General features: G+C 36.8%; 1 protein-coding gene across 1 annotated transcript in view; it reads right to left on the bottom strand.

The window, feature by feature from the left end:
- The window catches only part of csmd1a (CUB and Sushi multiple domains 1a), a 603,150-nt gene that overhangs the window by 58,866 nt on the left and 521,397 nt on the right, over positions 1–22,887 (bottom strand). The window contains exons 41-46 of the mRNA XM_066678438.1: positions 16,877–17,086; positions 13,942–14,130; positions 12,398–12,575; positions 10,587–10,732; positions 7,732–7,812; positions 2,260–2,373 (exon numbers count right to left, since the gene is read on the bottom strand). Of these exons, the coding sequence (XP_066534535.1) occupies positions 2,260–2,373; positions 7,732–7,812; positions 10,587–10,732; positions 12,398–12,575; positions 13,942–14,130; positions 16,877–17,086 (918 nt within the window). The remainder of the gene's footprint in view (positions 1–2,259; positions 2,374–7,731; positions 7,813–10,586; positions 10,733–12,397; positions 12,576–13,941; positions 14,131–16,876; positions 17,087–22,887) is intronic.

Genomic DNA, 22,887 nt, shown 5'->3' with positions numbered 1-22,887 from the left:
GAGGGACACCATTATAGGGATATGAAAAGAATTGTTCTGTCTTCCAATGCACTCAAAGAACTCAAAGGAGTCTAGACTTTGTGTTGGATGCACTTAAGCAGAGCCTCCTGAGTGAGGTTTGAAACTTTGTGCGAACATGTATCACACACTTGCTTCCTCTGTGTGCACCTGAAGAGAGTCCTGAGTGAAAATAAAGTTTATTTATTTATTTATTTATTTTTATGTGCCTTGTGGGCATGAGGGAGGGTGAAAACAAAACTGTGAAAAAACTTGTTTCCTTGTGGCACCGTAGAACAACTGCAGGCACATCAAACTGTACAGATTTACTACTGAAACCTCTGGAGAACACATTAGCAGCTTTGTGCTTTATATGCTGCATTACTCTTATGATATGGGCCCAAAAGGCATTAAGTGTTTTTAGAAGCTTTGACTGCAGACATAATAACAGGAATCCAACACATCTGATACTTTCACACATACAATGTACAATACCTGTTACATTTAGGTTACAAGACCGACAGACAGCAGAAGAAAGTCACACAGGAGGATGCTCAGTCTTAAAAATGAAACTTGCATGTTTTCCCAGTTGAATACAATATGTATGAATATGAGCAAAAAAGAAATAGTTTGCTAGAACTGATTACTGTATGTGTAATATGGGAGGATTGGAAGCAAGGTGTGGATGTCATTGCTTTGAATCTTTATTTTTCATACTGAAACAAACCAAAAATAAAGGATAGACATAAAGGACGAAGACTAGGCTACAGAAAAGCAAGGAAAACGTAAATATACAAAACAAAATTCAATAAACTAAAAACAACACCAGCCTGGAACTAAAGATTAACTTTACACACACACACACACACTAACACAAACACACATACACAAACACTCTGTCAAATTACAAGGCAGAATGACAAAAAAAATCACCTGGGAACAACTGGTAACCATGGTGACCAATACTCCAAGGTGCAGAACATTGAAATTATTGGGCAAAGGGCAGAGCAAGGGTGGAGCAAAAAACTAAATGAAAACAAAAGAAAAACAAAAACAATACAAAAAAAAAACAAAAACAAAAAAAAAAAAAAACAGTGTCCAGGGGCAGACAGTGCAGGACATGACAGTATGTTATTGCTTAAGAAAGACAAGAGACATTCCAGGACCATGGACAGCAATTTCTGTTCTACACTGAAGGTTTGTACACACCATGCATTAGTTTTGGACGGCGTAAATGCACTGTTATTTCATTGGCCCCCACTTAATTTTTGAAAACACATTTTTCTCAGGTGTTGACATAGCAACAATCAGCAAATAGGCTTATTGTTTTTTTTTTTTTCTCAAATTCCTGACTTCACCGGATGACAGAATGCATGTGCCTTCAATATGTCTGTTGACATCACTTTTAACTAATTAAAATGAATAACATCTGAAAGCATGCAAAAATGCATTCATTATAGGATTTCACATTTTGCACAAGATGATGAGATTGTCTATGCTTCAAAACATATACCCTAAATTTCAGTGAGCAGCAAGAGCTCACTTTTGCTGCAAAAATCCCACATTTTGGTTTTGTTTATTTTAAGCCAGGTTGTAATAAGCTTTCAGGGCCAGATTTACTCATTAGCAGGACAGCACTTTAGAGGCAAATAAATCAGTTAGATTTTGAGAAGATTTAATAATTTTAGTAAATATCTACATTTCAGTAATATACTAACACACATTGATAAATCAGCGGAGTAATTTTCTGAAGCACAAATTTCATTAGCAAACCACACAGTGAATTAATAGCCCTCTAACTGACATCTGGCTTGGGGTGGTGACTTTAGGCTCTATGCAGCTTCTCCACAGAGTTCCTTCCAATTGGTAATGCTTGCTCAGTCGAATGGAGATCATACAACCTGCAAGTACCATGTGAGTGCCACGGGTGGATCTTAAATAGTGAGTGTACAGATTAGTGTAGTCTGGATACTTTTGAACTTGTTGCAAACAACAATGTAAAATATCTCCAGTCTTGCATGGCTCCCTGAAACTATTTCTGGCCTGTTGCTGTGAATACAGTCATTAGCAAAGCTTTGCACAGGCGTTCCATTCCACTTTTCATTGACTGATGATCTCTGACCTTTTTCCATCCTCCTGCTTGTCTGTTCTCCAGTTTTCTTTTTTTTGTTTTGTTTACCATGTGTAAAGTTATCACCTCAGCAGGTATCTCTGTTATCTGTGATTTAATTTCCTGACTTGGAACCCCATGCAATCATTTACCTTCGCACACTGGGGGAGGACCCTCAAACTGCAGGTGGGAGTTAAGTTTGCAGGTGAGCTCATCATTGCCGATCAAGGTGAACCCAGGAAAGCAGCGATATCTCACCACATCACCTATGGGGAAGAAATAAGTTTAAACCTTGATGGCAATGCACCATTCAAATGGTTTTTTGCACCACTCAACAGCTGCCTGCTTTTCCTGGTATGGAACGTCTCCACATCGCTAAATGTCTGGTAAACTTAAACTAAGGCTGAATCTCAAATAATTTCCTGCTCTCTATGTAGTGAATTTAACTGCTTAGACAATAGTTATGATATCTTTACATGAGTACTGCATTAAAATGTCAACTACAGAATCATGTGGCTTTGACGGAATCTAAGTGGCGTTCTGTCTGACATAATATATAATGCACTATGCACTTACGTTGAAGCTGTTATATCATTACACAACATAAGCAGGGAGTAGGAAGTCATTTGTTAGCATTGCACTGCTGCCATTCTCCACATTTAGCATAGGAAAGTTTATTATTTATTTATCATTAAAAATACATGTCCAAAACACATTATGTTCATGAGGCTTCTTCTATCTTAGTGATTCAAATGAATCAGGATTCTAGTTTTCTCAGGTCAAAGACACTACATTGGTATTTATGTAGCATGTATGTAACATTTCAGATCAACATCTGGGCACCTTTTGTTAGTCTGTATAAGCAAGAATAAAATAAATAAATAAAAACATATTAGGGATTGCCTAATCAAAACGGTTTAAATTAAGTACAATATATATATATATATATATATATATATATATATATATATATATATTTCTATATATAGAAATTGAGAGTAATCTAGGACCACTAATAAAAATAATAATAATAATAATAATAATAATAATCTCTATAACAAAATAATCTTTCACATTAATACATTATAAATGTAGTTATGACATCGCCTGACCAAAGTTTCCAAATATGACAATCTAGGATTCTATATGTTAAGGAGGTATATGACGTTAAATTACATTATCTCTAATAATGTAATAAAATATAATATAATCTAAAACAAACAAAAATAACTATTCAGTCGGGCTGACAATATTTGTTTTATTTTTGTTAGTTTGAACTAAAAGAATGTGGGCCAAATGAACCCTTTTTTTGCAGCACATATTTCACCACAATGAATTCTGTTCATTTCAGTTGGACTTTAATTTTAAACCAGTTATAACTATTTTTGTCTTTTAAATGTTTCATTATTATTAGCATGTTGAGTTTACACTGAGCAGCTGCATTTAAAATTATTATTATTATTTTTATTTTTGAAAAATTGTTGGGAAATTTTATAGATAATGAGTCATAATAACGTACCATTAAATACTGATAGCATTACTATAATTAGGCTTATTATTAAATAGCAAAATAATGTCTCTTAAGTCCTATTCAAATGGGATGTGGACGTGAGGGTAAAAGAATTACCTGAGTATCTCAGTAGTTTTAACCCGTTCGAAAAAGACCATTTGAATACTTTTTCCGGAGTGCGTGCTCCCATTTCAGGAAAGATTCCTGAGCCTTTTACCTACACTGTAAAAAGTGGGACTGGGTAAATTAATATTTAGTTAAAAACTAATAGTAACTTGAACTTAATAAAAAGACTTCATGTAGTTTGAAATAAAATTGAGCTAAATTCAACAAATTTGAACAAAGTATTAATTGCAATTTACACAGTTTTGGCTAAATAAAATTAGCTGGGATATGTTGAATAGAACGTATTCATATTTTATGAGTAACACCAAAGATCCAGAAAATGCAATAGATTTTACTCATTGGGAGGTCTTTCATTTTAATCACACACTTCCGCCCAAAGCATTTTGAAACTCGTGGACACCAGCATTGTTGGGTTCTGAACGTCCTCGGACTTCCAAAAGTGAACAGCTTTTAAATTATTAACAGCAAAAGAACAATTTTTATCTAAATTTGTGTATTTTGTTTGAGGCGCTCTTAAATGTGGGGACACGCAGTTCTAAGCTCCGGATTTTTAAGGTGGATCGGTGTGTTTGGGGGGGGGGGGGGGGGGGGACAGTTGTTTGTATGTGGATGAAGTTTAACTTGTCTGTAAGTTTTTAATTCACTGATTGAATTCCCAGAGACACTCATTTGTAACTCGAGGTGTTTAGTTTGTAGCACTGTCGCTAATGCAGTTAGCCGTCTCCGGAGTTTGGAGGCATTTCCACCTTAAGAGATCCGAAACCGCAAAACCATGGAGCAGGAATAGAGTAATCCTCATTTCTGTTCGTTGTTTTCAACGTTTGGAGTTCTTTTCTCTGTCTAAAACAACACCAGATGCCTCTGCTATGAGCAGGGAGAGAGAGGCCTAGCGGGTAACTGAGGCGGGTTATTTACAAACACTGGTGCTTCAGGACCGGTTTCGAGCACAGACTGCAGAGTTAGCTGATGGTGAGGAACAACGTTTGATTAAAAAACATAGTGTTTTTGTGATTACAATCCTGAATTACGGTTTTAAGAAGCTGATGTTGTGCTTTCTGTAGTTTGCATGTCGTTTCATGTGTCTGTTGACGGTATATTGAAGCCATGACACGACGCTCAGTCTCTGTGAGAGTACACTTTCAAACGGTCATTGCAGCACTAGCGCACTCTCACTTCACACACGGAGCTGCGTTTGAATAGAGTTCAGCAGATTAGAGGAACACTGCACACCACGGAATCAGAGGCAATGATTCGTCTGTTTACTAAACATTTAACATTTTACGTATTATGTTAGCATTCCATACTCAGTATATCAGAATGCATGTTTTCATGTTTTCATGCAAGTTTTTTTTTCTTTTTAAATCAATTTCCCAATCGCATTTTCTCTTTTCGCACCAAATACCCGATGGTTTCTGTTAAAGTAGACCATTCAGACCACTCTGAATTTTTACTGCTGTGTTATTTCTGTGTCAGAAATGTGTTATATTCACTGTTTATTTGCACTAATTTGTGTTTCGGACATTTTGTAGCGTTCGAAAACAGGCTGTAGCCGATATGGCTCGTAGTTTACTTTTTTTGCTGTGAATCTGAATCGTAAAACTAAATTCGAGCGTGACTTGAGGGCACTACTATAAACAATATAATTAGTACTTATTAAAAGCAAGAATCCAATTCCAATCGTTTCTATACAATTTCATGACCTGTGCTTGCTCACTGTCTACAGTCTGGTTTAAATGATTTGACTGTACAGCAAGGTTATGTCTGTTTATATTTTATGTACATAATGAATTTGAAATACAAGATATCATATTTTAACAATTATACCTGGTCAATCTAATTAGGACCCAGGATGTACCTGAAAATAGATGAATAGAAAAGACCAACACTAAAACATTACACTTGCTTATGAAGTTAAAACTAATATTCATCTATTTGCAGGTGCCTGCTGAATCCTAATTAAACTGATCTGGTATAAGATGAGTGCAGTCTCAAAACATTGTAGAGAGAGATTTAAGTGCACCAACAAGTTTTGACCTTGCATCACATCTCCTAAATATATTCTGCCTGTGATCCTTGATGTAGTTGTATCAATTTTCAATTTTTGTATGAATAAATGTTTCAAGAGTTGAATAAATGTTTACCTGGTATTATTTTTATGCACATTGACCTGTTGACTTGAACATGGCACAAAAAGGACAAATTAAGTAGAGTTAACATAAAAAAAGTATGGCAACAAAGTGACACGTGATATTATTGAATAGGTGTAAAGTTACTATAATTAGTAAATAGAAACAAGCTTTCTCCAGAAACCTAGTACAGGCTACTCAATTTTTGCCAGATATTTAGTAAATGTAAATCAATACTTGCAAGATATTTAGTAAATATTAATTAAGTTTTCTCAGATAAATAGTCCTTTCCTTGTGAAATTAAGTTGTATTTACTCTATTTTTGAGCTATTTTAATTCATATTTAGGCATGTTATTACTAAATCCAACACATTTTAACTGCATTTTATTGACATTTACATAATCTTCTTGCTTAAATTTAGTTAATTTATTCAATGAATGTTACTTAAAAGTTGGAAAATTAGAATCTACTCATTAATATTACGTGTCACTTTGTTGCCATAATTTTTTTAAGTAACTAATGGGTCACATTTTTTAGTGTACTGTAAAACAAGCAGTAAAAATGACCCCAGTTTATACTAGTTGCATATACTAGTTGAAGTACGAGGGAACACTGTGTCATATCCTGGGGAAATTTAGATTTTAGCTTGTTTTCTCGAGAACATAGGAGCTGAAGGAGGCGTTTACTGATTAAATATACGATTTAATGTAAAAGATCAGCGGCTGAATAACACACCTCGCTCAAATCCACAAAATGACCTGGAGGTATGTTTTGTCCACACTAGTAGCCTCCACACGTTAGTCATTATCATTAAACGGTTTATAATATCGCTTATAATAACTGTGTGAAGGATTATTAAAGTTTTTTGCCAGCTTCTCACCTGTCAACTGTAAAGTAATTGGGGGCTGTATGTTGTGGGTGGGAAGGCTGATGTCAGAACAGCTATGAGTGTGTATGATCCACACTGTGCATGAAATGAGTAGCCCCTCTCATCGCCGTTATTTTCACTGAGATTTTTTATCCAGCGCGAATCCACCATAAACCTTACTGGCGTCTTGTGGAAAAATTACAATACCACAGCTACCCATGTAAATGTAATCCCATCCGAATAGATCTATATTCATTCATTCATTCATTCATTCATTCATTGTGTGTAACCGCTTATCCAGTTCAGGGTTGCGGTGTGTCCCGAACCTACTCAGAATCACTGGGTGGGATGGTCTCATAATCATTAACTAATAAGAGTAAAGATAACTAAAATGGTTATAATACTAGAATTTATGTTAATGCTTAAGACTCTTAATCAATCTCTAACTAATTTACCCTAAGTCACATTAATTAATTCATTACCTTCTTAGTAGAGCTAAATTCATGTTAGATTTCACTACTTTCAATAAGTTATTAATTAAATTATGAGATAGTGCTTAACTGTTTAATACTGCCTTAATTATCATGAACTAATGTACACTTATTTTAAAGAATAGCCACTGTATCATTACTATATTATTATAAATCATTAAATGTAGATAAGAAAAGGTATTATTACCCTGTAATGATAGTGTTTCACCTTGATAAGATAAAAAAAAATAATAATAAATTGCTGCACACAGGATCCTACTGCAAAATTAAACTTCTAGCACAGTGTCATAGAAATCATCTAAAAGAGTGTTACGAGGCTTTTCATCCACTGACAAGCACTACATATTTAATAATTTCCTGTCAGTCTCAACCCCCATCTTCCCTGAGAAGAAGACCCCAAGTGTAACTTTCCCTATCTCACTTCTACCCTTTTTTTTTTTTTTTACATTTTTGCAAAAGAGTGATTCAGCTAATCGCATTCTCAAGTTCCAGCCATACATACCTATTTCGTAGTCTTCATCCTCGTATAATATTTCTGCATCCTCCACTGTAGGGGGAGGGGGACACTTCTTGAGACGATAAGCTGGAAAGAGAAAAGAAAGAAATGTTTTGAAGATCTCTTGCCTTATCTCAGATGCTGTACGTGGCACATTCAGCTCAGATTACACATGCACACTATATGCAAACAACAAGAAAAGGTTCTCAAACACCAAGGCAGTATTTCAGGTCACCTCGTATCTTGGCAAGTATAAGCTTTGTTTGATATTTACTCTGAAATTTAGAATAAAAATGAAGCTCATTTTCACACTAAACGCTGCACACTTTCAGCAAGCTGCCAGTGATATCAAAACACAGAGTGACAGGTACTTCTGTTATGGACAATACTTTTGTTCACGCTTCAAACATTTCATCCTTTCCATGGTGTGTGTTTTCCTGTTATGCTGAAGTGAGTCAAAACGCAACAGCGTTGAGATAAGGACAGAACGTGAGAACAACAAGCCAGAAAACACGGACGCACAATCACTTTAAGCAGGAATATGAAAACAAAAGACAGGAACATAACAATAAAAGGGATCATACTTAAGAAGAACAAAAGCGTAATAAGCAAGGACTGAAAAACCAAAACAAAAAACATGAAAACAACAAGGAAACAAAACATGATAAAGAACCCCAAAAAATATGCTTTATTCTATCTGCTCTGCTTTAATGTGCATTATATGAATTTGTGGATAAATGCTAATCCCATATTCCTTCAAATGAGCAGTTTGATTGTTCATTGCTGCAGTTAAACCTTTAACTCTCCTGGACATGTTTTGCCCTAGATATGAAACACTGGCTGTGTGGATTTGAAGGTATTCCACTAAATAAACATTATCAGTGAGGTCCAGTTGATTACAAAGGTATAGAGAATACAGTTCAACTGCCCACAGCCCAGTGCTGGGTATTTTGTTATGACCCCCAGGTTTGTTCTGCCCTGTTTTCTTGTTTGTTGTTTTCTCTCTTTAATCTCTTCCCAGTGCCTGGCAAGTTCTGACTAGCTGGGGGGGGGGGGGGGGGGCGCTCCAGTGCCATCAATCCTCCTACTGACTAAACCAACCAACCCAACCCATCATATAGAGTTCCTGTACGTTAGCATTCACTTAGAGAAGAAATGTAAATGACCTTTATAAGCAGGTGGTTTTATCTGTGTTGGGTTTTGAAGTAAGGAAATAATGTAGTTATTATAATATTTTGTATTAGGTAAGTTAGTTATAGTTTTGTTTTTAGTTGTTGTGGAATTTGGATACTACATCTTCACTGCCACAGCTGAGTAGCTGGAGCTCACTGTCCTCAGCAAAGTCAGTTATGTCTTGCAATTAAACGATTCATTGTTGGGGACACCAAAAACGAAATAAATAACATCTTGCCCTTTGACATCCGTTTTGGTGTCTTGGTCTGGTGGTTGGGATGACGTTAGCTTGTTTCTTTTTAATTATTATTTTTTATGTACTGCCTTATTTCCCCTATGCCTGTTGAGGTCGTAACAGTTTATACTGGTAGACGATTCCACAGCATCCCTTTTTAATTTCATGCTTTCATAAGTATTTTATACAAGCTGTGTTTGCACAAATTTGTGTCTATAACGGATGCACCTTACAATGTTTCTGCAGGTCCCCTAATGGCCAGCCCCCAAGTGGTATGGTAATCAACTGGCATATTTTTTTTTATAATAAAATTATAGCTCTCTATATAATGAGATGCACTGATTTTACTTTTCCTGAGTGAGAATGGGAGCTTATTCAGATGCAAGTCTGGAGCAGTAAAAGCTTAGCCCTGTTTTGTTTAATTAGTATGAAACATACTGAATATTCATTCATTCATTGTCTGTAACCGCTTATCCAGTTCAGGGTCGCGATGAGTCCAGAACTAGCCCGGAATCACTGGACACGAGGCTGGAACACACCCTACAGGACGCGCTAGTCCTTCGCAGGGCAACACACACTTTCACCTATAGACATTTTGGGTCGCCAATCCACCTACCAATGTGTTTTTGGACCGTGGGAGGAAAAAGAGCACACGAAGGAAACCACCGTAAAAATATGTTCGTTATATTACTATTCTTGTGTTTTGATGTTCAGAATGACAGTTATGTTATTAACAAAATAAACCGTTTTATTTTTTCAGCTTTGTTAAACTTTGTTCATTAAAAATCAAATACATCCACAACATCAGTGATGCATCTTGTTGCTAACAGAGAAACCTTGTTGAAATGACAGAAATAGAAGCCACACAAGGGCTTGTGGTAAGAGGCAACAGTAGCTAAATTCACTAATTATTAATGGTATCTACAATTCTTTGGCCTTATGGTGTGTTTGTATTGGTATGTGTTTTTGTCTTTTGATCTTTCCTACACACAGTAGTGTTTTTACTCTTTGAATCACCTTTTACTAACTTCTAAGTAATAGAAGTTATACTTTAGTATAACTTTATTTTAAGGTCTGCTTCTTAACTGTTAAGTTTTAGCAAACAGTTAATTAACTGTTTACAATCAATTAACCATTATTTATTTAATAGTAGTAATACTATGCCTGCCCAGTGATTCTGGGTAGACACCGGACCCACCGTGACCCTGAACTGGATATGCGGTTACAGACAATGAATGAATGAATGTCAGTTGTAAGCATATATAGTAATGTATATATATTACTTAATCTTAATTTAATCTTAAACAAGAAACTATTAACTGCTTGTTAAATATTAAATACCAGTGTGCTAATAATTAATCAAAGATTTAGAAGCAGACCTTAAAATAAAGTGTTACCTATAATTTAATATTTAAAAATATATATTTTAATGTAATATAGAAGAGAATCTAACCATGGAAATTAAGGACAAAGAATCCGCTGTTGGAGAAGTCACTGTGGAACTTGATGAGGATCTGGTTGAAGGAGCTGTAGGCCGACTCCAGAGCTGTGTTCCCACTGAAGATTCCCAGTTGTGGGTAACTTGGCTCAGGGCCGTCCCTGAAAAACAGCAGGAGCTCCATTGGAAATATATTTAAAACTCCCCATTCTTGCATGAAACAGTTTAATAACGCCCCGCCAATTCAGAGCGGTTTGAGAAAATTGATTTACTTTCGAATCTATGGCACAATTTGTGCTGACTTTCATGTAAAGCCATTACATTACGGGCCTCGATGAATGAAAACAGGAAAAAATGATGACTTCACAGACTACTTCACTCTTTTAATGGCTTTGGAAGATTAATGGCCTACATAAGTAAGAAAAGGGCCAAGATCGGGGGCATTTTCTCCACTGCTACGCATTATTTTGGCCCACTTAAGAGGGCTTCTGATTATGCTGTACAAATCACTAGTACGATGCACTGAAGAGTTTGGTGAAAAATGTCATGAAGAAGTCATACAACTTGTAATTTCAGTCACTTTCATGAATATTTAACATACAACATGAAACAGTTAATTACTGTAATCAATCTTCTGCTTGGAATGAGTTTGTAAACGGTATTGGTGGGAAGTAGGAAATATCAGTAAACCTAGTACTTCAGAGTTTTATCATTGGGAAGCCACACAGTTCAGTGTGACCAAGTCCTATCTGTTATAACGCAATTCAGTTTCTATTTTATATCTGTGTTCTAAAGTTCAGTGTTTTTTTATCATACGTAAGCAGTTTTGTTTGTTTAAGATTAACAGAGCTGTAGATTATTCAATATTTGTATACGTAAGATGTAAAATACTGAGCAATGGTCATCATTTATATAAGCAAATTGTCACTCTTTTGCCCTGTTTCATGTGTTCCTGCTCTGTCTGTGTCCCTTGTTTGCCATGTGCTAAGGAGCACATGGCTCTGTTATTTTTTTGCCTTAGTCTCTTCAGTGTTTCTACCTGTGCCTCCTTTGTTGCCCTGCCCTCTCGTTATCTCTTCCAGTTGTTTTTCTGTGTACATATACCCCCTGGTTTCAGTGCTCCTTTGTCTTGTGTGTAGATGTATGTTTCTGTGTAAGTGCGTTTTGTGTTTGTGGTTGTTTTTGGTTCAGTTTATTCTAGTTTGTTGATTCTGCCACTCGTTTTCTGATTGTGTTTTCGTGTTTACTTTTGTTAGTGTTAATGAAATATATCCCTTGCGTGTACGTCCACCTCATCGTCCTCCATACAACCGTGACACAAATCATTTCTGAGAAATAGATCATTGTATTACATTATTTATCTTTTAATGAAAAATGTTAAAATACCTTGTGGTGTTTAGCTTAATTCCATCTACAACCCCAATTCCAAATTAAGTTGGGAGAGTATGTGAAGTGGTAGTAGTTTGTGACTAATGAATTACAAAATCACCATTTATTTATTTATATATTTATTATAATTTTATTTTTTAAATACGCTTTCCAAATTTCATGTCTGCGACATTTTAAATACACGTTCACTAATGTCTTATTTGACTTTTGCTTTTAACTATGTTTTAATGACTGCTATGGGACTAAACAGACATATTGTTTGTTTGCAAATCTACTGTCACACAAATCTGTCATTTACTTACAGAAATTTTTCCAGTCCATGAACCTTTTGATATAGCTCAGTGACCCAGAATTCTCATATATATATTTTTTTTTTTCCCAACGTAATGGACTTTTATACACTGACAGTACAGATTTGCTTGTGTGGCATAACTCACCACACCGCGATGTAGTCGGTATCAGGCTCAGTCTGTAGAAGTGTGAAGTTGATGTAGACTCCGTGTCCGTGTGGCACTGTGATGAGCCAGGTGCAGTCCTGAGAGTCTGGATACTCGTTGGGGTAACCAGGAGAGAAAATGGTGCCGTTCGGAGCCGTCACATTATAGCCACAAGGTGCTGCGCACAGAAACAAACACAAGTGAAGCAATGGCTCAGCGCTCATCCATCTTACTGAGAGTCACAGACACTGCAGACCCTCAGCAACAACAACAACAACCAAACCAAAACAAAATCTAGGCCTGTCACATTTACTACCTAATCAGCAGATATCAGTGGGTCACAAATATTTTCCACATTTATTATATTTCACAAACATATCTATATGTCTCCACAAACATAGCAGCCTTCATCAACAGTTATGCAATAGAAAACCACTATAGATGCTTATGTAGGTTTATGGTAGCTGACGTAAAAGTCTGATGTAGGTATCCAGTGGCCTTGTGAGTGACGGACGTTTATAAAGTGTTATTTAGAATTATATTGGACATGAAAATATATTAATAAATAAAACGTGTTAATTCATGTATTAAGTCTTCTGAACAAATTCACACATTTGTTTAACTGATGTCATGTCAAAGGAAAAAAAAAGCCCACTCATGATGCAACGTTTGCACACTACTATGATAATCCCTATGGAGGGCAGCACTGAGAGCTGTTTGTTTATTTGAGCTCAGGAGTGTCTGTTGTCAGCTGGGAGCTCCTACTGTGTACAGCAAGAAGCTGGATAGCTAACCAGCCAAATTTAAGCGTATGCTTGCTCAATAAACGTAAAGATGATTAAATATTTCATCCCAATTATTCAGGTAATATTTAATGACTGAGACAAGCCTAGTGATGCTCCTCATAGCGACAACAGCGTTGTGTGTGGGACCATGGCTCCATTATGCTAGAAAGATTATCTGACAACCATGGGAGCAGAGGTGGGAGGGAGGGGTGATCCTCAGAGTCTGAGGATGGTGTAGAGAGCTGATGAGACGGAGGCGGCGGTCTCTAATGCTTGGAGACCGCCAGAAGTAGAGGGAGATGTGCAGCGTTATTGATTGATTGGGGGCCAGACAGCTTTCACACTACAGCGCTCTCACTGATCATCAAGGCTGCAATTCAGACCAGGTCCCAGTAGCCTGGGTCTCCACTGGATCAGTCTTCAAGGTGCTTAATTTAAAAGACAGCTTTGAAAGAAACGAGAGGGAAATAAAAGAAAGGAAAATAAACACTGCAGTCCTTGTTGTACTGTACCAGTAACAAAAAGGAGCAACACTTCACTTAAAGAGCATCATTAAAAAGGCCTTTGAGAGTACAGAATGGCTGGATAATACCTTTTAAAGTCTGCAAAACCAGGCAAATGCTCCCTTTGAAAAACTTACAGCCAACACAAACCTACATTCACAGCCTCTGCTCACTTCTACAACAATGAGCGCGCACAGAGCAAAGGAAACAAAGCAGAAGATTTCAAAAATGGCCTTCATTCTCTTCTCTCATTTACCTTCGCAGCGAGGAAAGGGATGGTTCCATTTTCTGTTGGTTCCATGTTGACAGGTTAGCACCGAATGGCCAATCAGTACATATCCAGGGAAGCACTCGAAGGTTATAGATTGGCCCGCGTTGAAGTCATTGTTAATGATGTATCCGTTGGGGAATGGATATGGATCCTGGCAATTCTGTAACTGATACGCTGAAAAGACAAAATACATTAAAAAAATATGTTATTTTTTTGTTTTTCAAAGAGATAAAAGTAAGTAAATATGGCTCAAACATATATTAATGTGCTGGAATTTGGACAAAAGATATTCATTTTCTATCCACACGGAACAAACATAAGTCCTTTTGCTGCATTTCCTGCATTTAACGTGTATTAATTTAGCTAGGTGTTTTTTTAATATTATTATTTTTTTTAAAGTTCCTAGAAATGAGCACTCACAGATTATTATTTTTTACTTAAAAATCAAAAATCGTTTAATTTTATCCAGATGCTTCCAAACTGCTGAATGCGAGCGTTTAGAAAACTCTGTCCTATCTTGCATGTATTGATCTGGCAATTAAGGTGAGATTTCAATGGCATTAAGTGAAAGGTGATTAAGTAAGATTAGACCCGATCTGTAGTGGCCTCCGCATACAAATTCCTTCTTTGAAAGATCGGAGGAGATTTCACATGCAATTCATTCATTATGGTCCATTACAGCTACATCTATCCGTCTGTCCGTTTAGGAGATATCAAAAAAACACAGCATTGATTTCTTTCCCTGGGCGGACAGGCGCTGAGAGCCAGAGATCAAGGATGGGCAGAGATGTTTTCAACTCCTGAACCTCCATCAAGGCAGAAAAGGGAAGAAAGACAGAGGAGGCAGGGCTGCACCGGCTGACCTGCGAGTGCACCACGCGGACAATGGTGTCTTCTTTTTTTATCCGAGTGAAAAGTGGCAGTGAGCGTACGCCTGCACCGTTCTATTGATTTCAAATGCTTTTAGGCACGAGCTGTCATAATGGAGAGCCCCTCCAGTGATGTTAGACAGTGGGATGCTGTAGATGCGTCTCATGATCAGAGGATCCCAGATGCTCTCGGATAAGAGCCTGTCACTCCTGCACAGACGCTGACTGGACGTGATATCCAGCAGCTCTGACACCAGCGATGGGCACTGCTTACGGATTTTATTTTGAAACATAATACCAAGGGTCGTATCCCAATAGCAGTGTTTTAAAAAATATGCAGGGCACAATTCACACAACTGAAGAAGAAATTAGTTATTCTTACCTAGAAACCTAGCAAATGATGTTAATAAAAAATATTATTTGCTTTATTTCTATAAGGTTCCTAGCTGTATTATTTGACATTTAAAGACAATGCACATGAGATCAAGAATCTAACTGTTTTGTAGTGTCTGAATGGGCCAGATTATGCTCCATAGCATAATCCATAGAGTCCCCCACACTGGGACAGCCTGTTTAGAATCTGATACATCCAAGCCACTAGATGTCATTATTGTTTTGAAGAAACAAAATTATGAAAGAAATTATGAAGAAAATGTTTGATCAGTGCATTTTCCAAATCTGTAACAGTATAACATGATACATGATGGATTTCTTCTGAAATCAAAGTTGTTAATAAGTATTCAGACATAAACCTTAGTGCGGTCAGATTGGATAATTAATTCTAAATCAATAATGTAACTGCAGTTCATTCCAGGTATTGGAAGGAGCTATATCACTCCAAACAGTGGCTGACACTTGACAATGTGCATGGTAAACTAACGTACAGGTGCTCTAGAGTTCCCCAATTCATTGTATACTTTTCTATGGAGATTATATAACCCAAATGTAACAAACCAAGAGAGTAACACATTTTGGTTTATGGAAGAACAAGGACACAATTCATCATTGACACAAATCACAAGAGCACCGTCTTATAAAGCAGTCCCTAAATGAATGTGTGAAATAACACCACGTGGTAAAACTCGTGGTGAATGAGTGGGTGACTGAATTGGTGAGTATGTATGTGACTGTGTGAGTAAATGAGTGTTTGAGTGTAAGAGGGAATATGTGAGTGAGTGACTGAGTGAATATATGTGAGTCAGTGAGTTATGAATTTCACTAAGAACACTAGGTAAGATTTGGGATTTTTGCCCCTGAGCTCCCCCTACAGTTGCAGAGTGTAGTTCACTTGTACAACACTGTCCTGAAAACAAGGGTTTCCTCTTGTTTGGGTTCCCTCTACAAAAGTTACATAGTGGAGAGCCTAGAGTACCAATGACAGAGCCTCTGTTCTCCCTAATTTACAAGTCAGTGAAGGGCCTGGGGAGGGTGGGGTGTCTTTAAGCATACAGTTTAAGCATATTCTCATCAGAATTATTATTTGTTATTATTAATTTTACATACATTTTCCTAGGAAGAAAACATCCTTAAATAATTAGACACTATTTACAAGTTACAGCCCTTTTTTTTAATTATTTGCATGTGGGTTTGTTTCTTTTTTCTTTTTTTTGGTTTGAACTTAAAATCTTAAGGCCTCAGAAGGTTTACACTCCCCCAGTAACTACAAATCTGAGACATTCCAGAGCAGTACCTGAATAATTTATAGAAGCTTCTACATAAAGAGCCTTAAGAAACAAAACTGAGTTTAACCTCTTAAATTCCATGGAATGTCAAGTGATTCCTTGCATTTGCATTTCTCGCTCCCATACCTTAGGCATAACTCAGCCTGTTGCACTGTTTGCCATTTAATTACAGCATACTAAGCCTGGGGATGTAATAAAAGTCTAAGGGGTTAGACAGAGGTTAAATTTCTGGTTAAAGGAAACATTTCTGAGTATGGATCGATTCCCAAGGAAATGTCAGGATCGAAAGTATCAATACAGTATAGATTTAGCACTTAAGTCTTGTGTGTAAAAGAACAGAAGGTGGAAGAGGAGCAGAGCAAACCTCACCTTGGTATGTGAGTCTGAAACCCTGTCGGTTCTGTGAGTGGTCACTGTAGAAATGGATGACAGTCTCGTGTGTAGTGCTGAGTAGAGGGGGTGGGAGCTGACTGCCACTGTACTGACCAATCAGAGAGCTGCTGTGCTGGGGTCCGTTACGGACCTCCAGAAAGTCATGGTTATCCTCTGATGTGAAGTTGAGGAATTGAATGTGGGCTCCTGCAGAATGTAGAGAGTAGTCAGAATTAGAGCTATGAAGAACAACATATACGATACGGAAGTCATTTTAATCATCAGTGTTTCTTATTTCCGTCTTAAAGTGCAACAGTAAATTCCCTGAAGAAATAACAATTACAATTATTACAATAACAATTAATAACAAAACAATTATTGTAGTGTAACTGACAAAATTATATACACAAATATTTATTTATTTATTTTTTTAAATACACATTTTTTATTTGATGCATTAAGGTTAATTATTAAGCCATAATTATAATTATTATTATTAAATTTAAGGTATTAAGGCTCATTTCAACAAGCATCAGTTGCTATAAAGACTGTTTTATTGTAGAAATTCTTATGAACTTTGACCTACAATAAAATTTATCCTTAAAGCTCTTCATTTCAGAAGAACTCTAGGATGAGCAGGTATTTGCAATGCAGTGTTCAAAAGTGCATCTATATGGTAAACATATCTGGCTTTAATGATATGGCTGATATACGCCAATAAACTGCACTTAACACATATGCACACTTTATAATTCTACAATTACAGATATTTAACCCCACTTCACTTGTTTTTCAATGGTTATGAGTACCACAGTGCAGCTATTTTTGGGTGGTGGATCACTCAATGTGCTGTAGTAACCCAGTGATTGTGGTGTGTTAGAGTCTGTTGTGCTCGTACCAGTGGATCAGAAACAGCGATACAGCTGGAGAAGCACTGTGCCCGCTTACTGTCCACACTTTTAGAAGCACCTATCTTGTAGATTACATAGAGCAGATCATCTGTTGCTGCAATGCATTAGTCAGCTTTTAGTCCTTCATCATTGTTGATCTGATCCAGTTGTTCTAGCACAATGCAAACTAATACACCACCACCACATCTGTGTCACTGCAGTGCTAAAAAGGAGCCACCACACAATTCATACCTGCTCTTTCATGGTCCTAACCATTGTGGAAGAAGGTTAAAGGGGGTTAACAAAGTATGAAGAGCATCACATGGACTACAGGCTTTAATTGTAAAACTACAAAATGCACCCAAAGAGTAAATGGAGCTGGTAAAATTGAAAATGAACATAGAAGTAATGAGGTGGCTTTAAAGTGGAGTGATCAGTGTATAACAGATATCTACAAAATGTCTGATTGTGATAATTATCCCTGTTATTATTTTCTCTTGGGCCTTGTTACAATTCTTCACACACAAGGGAAAGAGAAAGTCTGTTACACCAAATGGCCAAGTGATCATTTTTTTTCTGTTTTCGAACTGGAATTGAGCCCGGCCAAGAAAGCATGACATGGCAAAAAAAACACAGAGGGCAGCCGGTGTGCTGAACTGCTGTTAATGGGCAAAGCTCCAACCACTTCTCACTCACATTAACACCTGCGGGGAAAATTCACACAGCCTCTTTTGCTCACTAATTGCCTCCTTATGAACTGTGAAGCTATGTGGAAACTGAAGGACAGGAAATATTTAAAACAGAATTTACTTCTTAAGAGTTATTAGAAGGCCATATTTAAAATCTACTCCGGTTATAAAACTGTTAAACGGCATATTAACGAAATGACTGCTTTTAAGGACATTACACTGATCTATTCCAGACCTCCTCTCTTTTTTATACATCATATCTTCCAAAATGATTAGGACATCTTTGATGCAATAACTATAGTAATGGGATCCAGTTTCTTAGTAACTACTGTGAGGATATTTTCTTATTCAATATCTGAGCTAATTTTTCAAAAAGCAACACTGGAGCGGAGAATGTCAAATACAGTAAGGTAAGAAAGCCCCTTGAAATGTCACTGCAGGATAAACGCCATTATCATTATTCACAGTTAGAGGCATCTTCAAAATAGATTCATCTTTTGGACCACTAGGGCTCCTGTAGACAAAAACATTTCTCCACATAATAGATGTGACGTCATCTTTGACATATTTGGGCCAAACCAATTTTAGAGTGGCCATTAGTCATTCAGGACTTTGTTGCCCAATGAAAGCAAACACTTTCTTGAGCGCTTCCTTCTCACTTTCCTTCACTCACCATGTCCCTACTGACAGCACAACAATTCAGCAATTAATGCCACATCTATTTCTGAAAAATCCCACACTGCAACAAGAGAATCACTGAGGCTGAACTAGAGCCATGATTTGTCTGTAGTGAAACCTTGGACAGGTGTTCAAACACTGTTTTTGTTGTGGTTTGAGTTACTCTCCTCTGCCAACACAACATGCCACCTATAGCGCATGAAGCTTATGAAATATAAAATAGACTAGACAAATACCAGCTAAAATTTTAAATTGAGTTTTCAAAATATATGACCTCCACCTATGTGGACTTCTTACCACAGAAGCTCCTCTCTAGGCATCTGAACATCTCTGAAGTCAATTTTAATGCACCAACAATGCAGCATTTTCCTGAATTTTCATCCCTCAGATTATCATCATTGGTTTTTTAAGATACTATATTCTCTATTCATGTACTGCATCTGACATCACAGTAGCCGCCATACTGGGGAACTACTCATTACTCCAACACAGAACTCAAATAAAATATGATATTTAAATTGTTTTATTTTTTCTGTCAACACTTGTTTTCATGACACAACTGCAAACAGAGCTCCGTTCGCCTGTGTCAGTCTGTAGAGGAGCTTGGGCCGCATCCCAAATTAGCGTCATACTCCGTACACAACGCTCATTTCAGATAATAAAAATAATAATACAGACTGTATATTCGACAGGGAGACGTGAACCTTATAGCTCTCTAAAATTAATGTCGATAAACAACGCACTTTTTAGGTGCACAAACCATTATTTCACGAGACTGTGTCCTACACTGGGTGTTGCTGCTAGACATTTGGAATTCGGCCTCGGCTTCACTGCTGCGTGGAAACCTCTCTTACTTATTCTGCCACGCTTTCAGACAAGGATACTTACATTATTAAACTTTAAGCAAAAACAGACGAATAATTAGACAGATATTATCTTCCTCTTTCACTCTCAGAGCATAGGGATAGCAGGATCAGATCATTTACCTAGGAACAGGTGTGAAAAGCCTGAGACAAAGGAATGTGTGGCTTTTGTCTGTAGTCTTTAACAAACTAAAACAAATCATGAGTGAAATAATATGCATATTGAAGCATGCATATGATCTGTGTATGAATAATACTCAGACTCAGACAGAAAAACAGAGAAATGCATTAGAATATGACAGTTTCCTATTAGATTCTGAAAAAATGCTAATGTGGCTAACAGATTTTAACTGTCTTTTTCTCATTACTACACAGTGCGATACCTTACCCCTGACACAAAGAGGAGGTGGGTTTCTGTGCTTCTGGGTGTTGTAAAACTCTATCCAGTCCAAGAAGAGGAGCTATGTTTGACATAATTTTATCTGTTTTTCTCATTCTTTTACATTAATTCTAGGCTCTGAAACAAGACATTCTCTCCCCAACATCACATCACTACAACACATAAAATTACATATATATTGCAATGAATGCAGAACATAAATACAGTAAAACGATTTATGTTTCTCTAGAAACTGTGAGATAGTGTGAAGATCAAAGTTTACATTAATCATATGGATTTGTTAAATCAACTGCCCACTGTACAAAATAAAGGTTTATTAAACAGTATTGAATAATATCCACCAATAATCCTGGCCTGCCATAAGGTGAGATTTGAAAAGAGTTAAACCAAAATATTCACACAGAATATCACTATTTCCTGTAATAACGTTATTGGTTTTTATTACAATATTAGGGTTTGTGCTTTTTTGAGCAAATAACATTTTTCTACTCATAAATAAATAAATAGCTTTTTTTTAATCTCATTTTCTCAGATGAGCTTTGTTCTGATAGGCTGGTCATTGATAACCGTAATAACACTTATGAAAATACATTGTTGTGAGATCACAAAAACAATCTAAAGGGTTGCTTTGAAGCTTTAATTTTATGTTTGGACAGGTGAGAAATGATAGCAGTCTTCGGTCTATACTGTGGATGTAAATATTGTGTAGTTTTTGACTGGATCCCTTTGGGAGAGTAAAATCCCTTCAGCTGATTTACTGAAAAGAACTGCTTTAATAAAAGCTTTCAAGTCAGTTATTATTATTGCTTTCTATTTTTGTTTCTCATGGCTCTGGATCACAAACCCACCACACTGTGCTACATTATTTCCTTTAAGTTACACAAGAGAGGGAGAAGAAACTGGTGGACAAGGCCAAACAATTTTTTTCTTTTAATCAGAAGCAATTGCCTCATTAACATCTGGAATGACTCTATTGTTCAGCTCTTGTCTGACTGGCTAGTGGAAAGCAAACTCAACCTAATGACTCTGGCTCAATGAGGCTGGAGAGCTGAATCGACCACATATAATTTCCAAAGTTGAGATAAATAAAACAGCGTAACAAGCTGATGCTGGCAGGCCAGAATGTGGTGTGTAATGTAGCAGAAAAGAAGAGCTAGGCCTGCTCTGTGTCTTTCAGAGCCATGGTCAAAGTGTTGACATGGGCAATCTGTATTTAATGAACAACTCCACAAATGAAAGACTTCCAAACCAGCGTTTTTCCAAACAGATCTATCTGGGTAAGCTGCTCATAGACAAACCTGCTCGCTGAATTCAATCAAGTTAATGAAAAAAGGCCAATAATCAGCTTTGTTTTCTCCAGATTGGTAAAATGTCAGAATGCTTTCCATTTACAGCCACCAAATGATGAATCATAAGGCCTCAGTGTGAGAAATTCTTCAACAGCAGGCCTGTTTTAGGGAGATTGTGGGTTTGTGGGCAGGAGTCCAGAATAACACAACTGGTCTCACTCTTTCTGGATTGGTAGGATATCCCTCTCTATCTCCTCTTCACTCTGTCTGGTGCTAGGCAACACAGGCATCTTTCAGTGGAGAAGAGATCTAGGCAGTTAGTGTGTGTTCTCCTTCAAGTGTGTTGAGTTGCATGCCATATTCCTTCCATAATTTTGGATGTTAAAGTATTGAAATATATCATAACTTTTAAAGCACTTGGAAACTCTGTTAGAATTTTTTCTTATTGTATAATTATTTTAAAAAATGTATAGAATTATGCAATATGATTAATCTCTCCTCAAAAATGACCAGTACTGCTCTCTATTCGATGTAGAATGGGCAAGCACTCGGTCGGCAGTACAGCAGAGTTGTAGCAGTCACAATGGGCCAGTGTGTACAGTAGCGTAGCAACAGGAATAAAAGCCACACCAATTTGGAGACATTCTAGAAGTTGTCCTGTTTGTATAATGGTGTTAACAAAATAATCACACAAAACTACACCAAAGACGTCTGTAGATTTGTACATGAATGGCTGAATAATGCCAATTCTACCAACCTGTGTCTATTTATTATGTAGCTTGTGTAAAATGACAACAGCAGTTCAGAGTAAAAACCCAGGAAAAACCCACGACTTCTCTGTCTCGAGGCTGTGTCGCCATGGTAATATAAACAGCATTCTGTTTTCCAGTGATAGAGAGCTGTCAGTCAAGCAGCATCATTAGTATTGGCCCATACCCACAACATTCTCAGAGAGCTTTGTGGAACATATTTTGGTCATATTCGAGGTGAGATTTATCATATATCTGTTTTGTATTTTTTATTTAAACTTTGCTGTAGGTTTCACATAACACCCAAGTTTAGAATTATACAAACAAAAAAATTCAAAATGAGTTCTGAGGGGCTTTAAGTTATTGTTTTTGAAAGTTTTTTAATAAATCTAGTAAAAACATGACTAAATTTAGGCTCATATTTGATTAATATTTAATTGACTAAAACTA

The sequence above is a fragment of the Hoplias malabaricus genome, chromosome 8 (assembly GCF_029633855.1).
Source record: "Hoplias malabaricus isolate fHopMal1 chromosome 8, fHopMal1.hap1, whole genome shotgun sequence".
In the NCBI taxonomy this organism is placed as follows: domain Eukaryota; kingdom Metazoa; phylum Chordata; class Actinopteri; order Characiformes; family Erythrinidae; genus Hoplias; species Hoplias malabaricus.
The sequence above is the reverse complement of the archived record's forward strand: the minus strand, read 5'-3'. Positions and strand labels throughout refer to the sequence as shown.